Source organism: Cetorhinus maximus, chromosome 32, assembly GCF_964194155.1.
Source record: "Cetorhinus maximus chromosome 32, sCetMax3.hap1.1, whole genome shotgun sequence".
NCBI classification, from domain to species: Eukaryota; Metazoa; Chordata; class Chondrichthyes; order Lamniformes; family Cetorhinidae; genus Cetorhinus; species Cetorhinus maximus.
In genome coordinates, this window is record NC_135910.1 from 14,271,982 (window position 1) to 14,277,981 (window position 6,000).

Consider the following 6,000-nt stretch of genomic DNA (forward strand, 5'->3'; position numbering starts at 1 on the left):
AGATTTTTGTTGAATTCAGATTCCACCATCTACCATGGGGGATTTGAACCCAAGTTCCCCCAGAACATTACACTGGGTCCCTGGAATACTAGCCCAGTGACAATACCACTGCCTCCCCCTGGCTGTTGGCATCTCCAGGCATGTGTGGTGGTGTGTGTTATAGTTCACTCAGGGAGTCTGACTTGTGTGGCAACATTCACTTCTACACACATGTTGTCATCTGGAGCTATGGATAGTGATAATAGAGGCTCCAACTTCCTTCCCATCACATGGCTGAGCAGGAATCCCTCCCACTCTTACCTGACATTGGTGTGTGTTGGAAGGATTTAGCAGGTTGATATTCAACCTGTTTGGCCACATTATGCACCCACCTTCCTTGACCATCAAGTCCTGGAGCAGGACTTGAACCCAGATCTTCTGGCTCAGGGGCAGGGACATTACCCACTGTGCCACATGAGCTCCAGCCAGCCTACTGGAACCTGGCCTAAACCCTCATGCTCGTCACACTGTTCATTTTCTGTTCTGTCTTTGGTGTTACACAAACCCTTTTTAAGGAGGAGAATTTACCCAGTCATTACAAGTGTTCACAATTCGGCAGTGTACGAGAAGAAACAGGTTCAGTAAGGCTTAGTGATGGGACGAGAGGGATCCTATCAGGAAGAGTCTGTGATGGACAGTTTAGTTCTATGGGTGACTATATATTGCTGATAATACAGGGGCTCTACCTGCGACAGTGTGCGCTCCACAATGATACCTCAGCCTCAGCTGCCCTGCCTGAGGGCCCTTACCAGGTGGTCTTCATCGTGAAAGGCAAAGTGAAGCTTTGTGATCCATTGGCTGTTGCTGTTGACAAGGACGTCCCGTTCCTCACGGAAACGAGCTGCCTGGGGAAACGATTCGCAATAAATTGTTACCTCGGTACAGGTGCAACTCCAAAAGCCAACACGCTACAGCCTGGACGGTGAAGCGGGGCAGACATGGGTCACTCATTCGGCGGACATGAGCCCGATTCCAGCCCGAATGGGCTGGTCCCGTGTGACTGACTGTAGGTGGTTTCAATTCAATCCCTCAACCTCTCATCACAACGCTACCCCCAATTAAATAAGGACTAGGGACAGGAGTAGGCCATTGGCCACCACCTGCCCCTCACACCCCCACCCCTGAGCCTTGCTCCACCATTCGATAAGACCATGGCCTGAATTTTGGGCTCGTCGGGCGCCCGCGATTGGTGGGCCCGGGAGCTCACGGGAATCGGGCCCCCCTGACCGCGGTTTCACCCCGGCCGGGCCAATTAACGGCCAGCCGGTGTGAAACTCAGCACTGGGAAAGGCTCAGCACTGCCGGTGGGGGTGGGGAGAGGACGGGCGCCAATGTCACCGCGTTTGGGGGTGGGGGCTTCCGCTGTGATCCCTGAAGGCAGACGGATACCTCAGAGAGCTGCAGACCCCCACAGGATAAACCAAACAACAAAAAACGCCGCAAACAGTGTCCTTGCAGCACCACCAAGTACCTGAAAGTCTACCTGGTACAACAGCTGCCCCCAGATATTTATTTTTATTTTATATCCTAACGGAGATTTCATCCCGTCCGCTGGGTGATGTTTCATCAGAAATGTGAAGGCCGCCCGGCTGATTGGCCAGTCCGCCCACCATAAGGTTGGACGGGGCCACGTAAATTCGCTGACAATCGGGCCATTAATGAGCTTAATCGCCCTCTTAATCATCAGTGGGCGCTCTTCTGACTGCTGTGCGCGCCCGCCGAACAAAACCTCGCGCGAATGGGCAGCGACAACGCCTGACACGTGACCGCCCGTAGGACACAAAATTCTGCCTCAGATCATGCTCTTAACTCCAATTTCCTGCCTGCCCACATAGCCCTCGACTCCCTTGGAAATCAAAATCTGTGTAACTCAGCCGTGAATATATTCACTGACCCAGCCTCCAGCTCGCTACAGGAGAGAATTCCAGAGATTCAGGAACCTCTGAGAGAAGAAATTTCTCCCCATCTCTGTCTTAAATGGGAGACCCCTTATTCTGAAGCTGTGCCCTCTAGTTCTAGATTCCCGCACAAGGGGAAACATCCTCTCAGCATCTACCCTGTCGAGCTCTCTCAGAATCTTATATGTTTCAATAAGATCACCTCTCATTCTTCTAAACTCCAATAAGTATAGGACCAACCTACTCAATCTTTCCTGGTAAGACAAACCCCTTCACCCCAGGAATCAGCCACGTGAACCTTCTCTGAACTACCTCCAATGCAAGTATATCCCTCCTTAATAAGGAGATCAAAACTGTCCACAGCACTCCAGAGTCTCACCAATGCCTGTACAGTTGTAGCAAGATTTCCCCTTCCATTATACTCCTGCCCCATTGCAAAAAGACCTACATCTCATTTGCCTTCCTAATTACTTGCTGTACCTACATGCTAACTTCTTGTGATTCAGGTACCAGGACACTGTAGAGGGAGCTTTACTCTGTATCTAACCCCGTGCTGTACCTGTCCTGGGAGTGTTTGATGGGGACAGTGTAGAGGGAGCTTTACTCTGTATCTAACCCCGTGCTGTACCTGTCCTGGGAGTGTTTGATGGCGTCAGTGTAGAGGGAGCTTTATTCTGTATCTAACCCCGTGCTGTACCTGTCCTGGGAGTGTTTGATGAGGACAGTGTAGAGGGAGCTTTACTCTGTATCTAACCCCGTGCTGTACCTGTCCTGGGAGTGTTTGATGGCGTCAGTGTAGAGGGAGCTTTACTCTGTATCTAACCCCGTGCTGTACCTGTCCTGGGAGTGTTTGATGAGGACAGTGTAGAGGGAGCTTTACTCTGTATCTAACCCCGTGCTGTACCTGCCCTGGGAGTGTTTGATGGGGACGGTGTAGAGGGAGCTTTACTCTGTATCTAACCCCGTGCTGTACCTGTCCTGGGGGTGTTTGATGGGGACAGTGTAGAGGGAATGTTTTTATTCAGTCTTAATGTTTGTATTATTGTAGTGAGTGTGTTTACACTCTCAGTATTAACTCCTCTCCACAATTCCTTCACCCAGTGACCCCTTCAAATTTGGCGATTCTGCCCTGTCACCGACACATGTGGGGTACAGTTCCTGTGGGTGCAGGGCAAAGCTTACCAAACAAAATAAGAGCTCGTGGTGTAGGGGATGACATATTAGCCTGGTTAGAGGGCTGGTTAGCTGACAGAGAGTATGCACAAATGGGCTATTTTCATATTGGCAAGATGTGACCGATGGAGAGCCACAGTGATCAGTGTGGGGGCCTCAACTATTTACAATCAATATCGATGATTTGGATGAAGCGCACTGAACGTGTGGTTACCAAATTTGCTGATGACACAAAGATAGGTAGGGCAGTAAGTTGTGAAGAGGACATAAGGAGTTAACGAAGGGATATAGATAGATTAAGTAATTGGGCAAAAATCTGGCAGATGTGGGAAAATGTGAACTTGTCCACTTTGGCGGGAAGAATAGAAAAGCAGAATAATGTTTAAATGGAGAGAGATTGCAGAACTCTGAGGTACAGAGGGATCTGGGTGTCCTGGTACATCAATCACAAAAAGTTACTATGCAGGTAGAGCAAGTGATTAGGAAGACACATGGAATGTTGCTTATTGCGAGGGGAATGGAATATAAAAGTAGGGATGGTTTGCTACAGTATTACAGGGCGTTGGTGAGACCACATCTGGAGTACTGAGTAAAGTTTTGGTCTCCTTATTTAAGAAAGAATATAAATGAGTTCGAAGCATTTTGGAGAAGGTTCACTTGACTAATTCCTGGGATGGGGGCGGTTATCTTAGGAGGAAAGATTGGGCAGGCTGGGCCTCTATCCATTGGAGTTTAGAAGAATGAGAGGTGACCTTATTGTAACATATAAGATCCTGAGAGGACTTGATAGGGTAGATGCTGAAAGTATGTTTCCCCTTGTGTGACAGACTAGAACTAGGGGGCACAGTTTAAGATTAAAGGGCCTCCCGCTCAAGAATGAAGAACATACGAACGTAAGGGAGGTAAACCTTCAACGCCCAGGAAGAACGTGGCAGATCCCACTGGGAAAAGAAAACCCGAGTCCGCTCTATGGATGAACGGAATGAACATCCCCTCCGGAAGGAGAGGGGTAAGTTCATGGTATCCGACCAAGGAAGATAGATTGTCGACAAAGGAAAATACAACACTAAGGAGCACAAGAAGTAAAGCAGATGTTGACGCCCAAGTATTTGAAACACCAAATGCTACAATTTCGACTCCAGTCCAACCAAGTCAGCCCCAAAGCAGTTGAGACTATCATTCCTCCAAACTTGAAAAGAACGAGAGCTGGAAGAGTCTTTAAGCCTCTAGACTGTCTGAATCTGGAAAGGCAGAGACTCGGGGTGGGGGAGGGGGGAAGGTGTAGCGTGTAAATATTATTGTAAATACATTCGGGTAAAGGCTTGGGGGGAGGTGTAGTATTGGGGTGTTCGGGACTGTAAGGGTTAATGTGGGACTGGGGAAACAGTACCACCCACATGATGATGTAAAGAGTCACATGGGAGTAGTAGAGTGCGGTGGAGAGTCTGGTAGAAGTCAGTATGAAGATAGCACCTAGTCAGGACTGCATCCTGTATATATGTATAGTTATGTGCTATTAATAAGCAGTTATTGTTCAACCAAACAGGCCTCTAGACCTCTCCATGAGGGAACATATAACCTTACAACAGAGGGCAGGCAGGAAAGTAGCGTTGAGGCCATAATCAGATCAGCCATGACCTTACCAAATGGGCAGGCAGGCTCGAGGGGCTGAATGGCCTACTCCCGCTCCTAATTCAGGTGTTCGTATGTTCCCGGTCTGAAGGCTGATGGCCCTCATGGGGCTCCAAACCCTCTTACCTCCTCTCGGCTTAATACGTCCCACTTGTTCATCCTCTTCATCGCGTACACTCGGTCTGTGTGCTTTAGCCTCACCACCGCGATCTAGCAGAAAGAACACAGGAGGCTTACCACGCTCTGCCCACCTGCCGCCTGTCCGTGACAGCGAGGCTCATCGCCCCCAACCCCCAGTGAACTCACCGAATTCGCCAGCGACAGGTCAGACAGTCGGCGCGGAACCCGCGCTGCTTTGCCACAGATGGTGAACGCTTCATGGAGATCCACGGGTTGGTGGACTCTAGGGGAAGGAGTGGAGGGGGGGGAAGGGAGGGATTTGGAGGGGGTGGATGTGGGAGTGGAGGAGGTGGGATGGTGGAGGAGGAGTGGAGGGGAAGGGGGGGTTGGAGGAGAGGGGTTTGAGAGAAGTGGGGGGTTGGGGGGGTTGGGGGATGGTGCATTTGGGGGCAATGCTGCTGCCATCTCGACTGCCGGGCAGGCTTGATGGGGCCAATGGGTCACCCCCTCCATGTCAGTTTCGTAGGTTCTCAATGAGTGCAAGTGACGCAAAAGTAATGGTAAAGTTGATTTCTGCTTCCAACTGCTGCCCTCCTCTTCCTCTCAGTGGGGGAACCTGTCCCACATCCAGTTCCACTGGCCCCCTGATACCCCTCACCAGCCCTGGGCAAAGGAGTGGGAACGAGCGGGGGTTGGGGGCAGGGGTTGGGTTGGTGGGTGGACTCAGGGCTGGGACTGCTCCTGCCCCAACTCGATACCCAGTAGCAGGTCCCTCGCCAGCAATCGGGGGCAGGAGCCCTGGTGCAGCACAGAGTGAGGCAGTTCAGCCCATCCCAGGTCATGCCAACACCTCAGGGCCAGTCCCAGCCCTGGGACCACCACCACACCCCCCTCCCCCCCACACCACACCCCCCCTACCACCCACCACCACACCCCCCTCCCCCCACCACCACACCCTCTCCCCCCCACCACCACACCCCCCTCCCCCCACCACCACACCACACCCCCTCCCCCCACCACCACACCCCCCTCCCCCCACACCACCACACCCCCTCCCCCCCACCACCACACCCCCTCCCCCCACCACCACACCCCCCTCCCCCCACCACCACATCCACCTCCCCCCCACCGCCACACC

At 51.9% G+C, this 6,000-nt stretch overlaps 1 protein-coding gene across 1 annotated transcript in view; it reads right to left on the bottom strand.

Annotated features, from left to right (window-relative positions):
* The window catches only part of dmpk (DM1 protein kinase), a 30,901-nt gene that overhangs the window by 18,777 nt on the left and 6,124 nt on the right, over positions 1 to 6,000 (bottom strand). Inside the window, exons 4-5 of the mRNA XM_078533105.1 lie at positions 4,869 to 4,952; positions 789 to 884 (exon numbers count right to left, since the gene is read on the bottom strand). Coding sequence (XP_078389231.1) covers positions 789 to 884; positions 4,869 to 4,952 — 180 coding nt within the window. The remainder of the gene's footprint in view (positions 1 to 788; positions 885 to 4,868; positions 4,953 to 6,000) is intronic.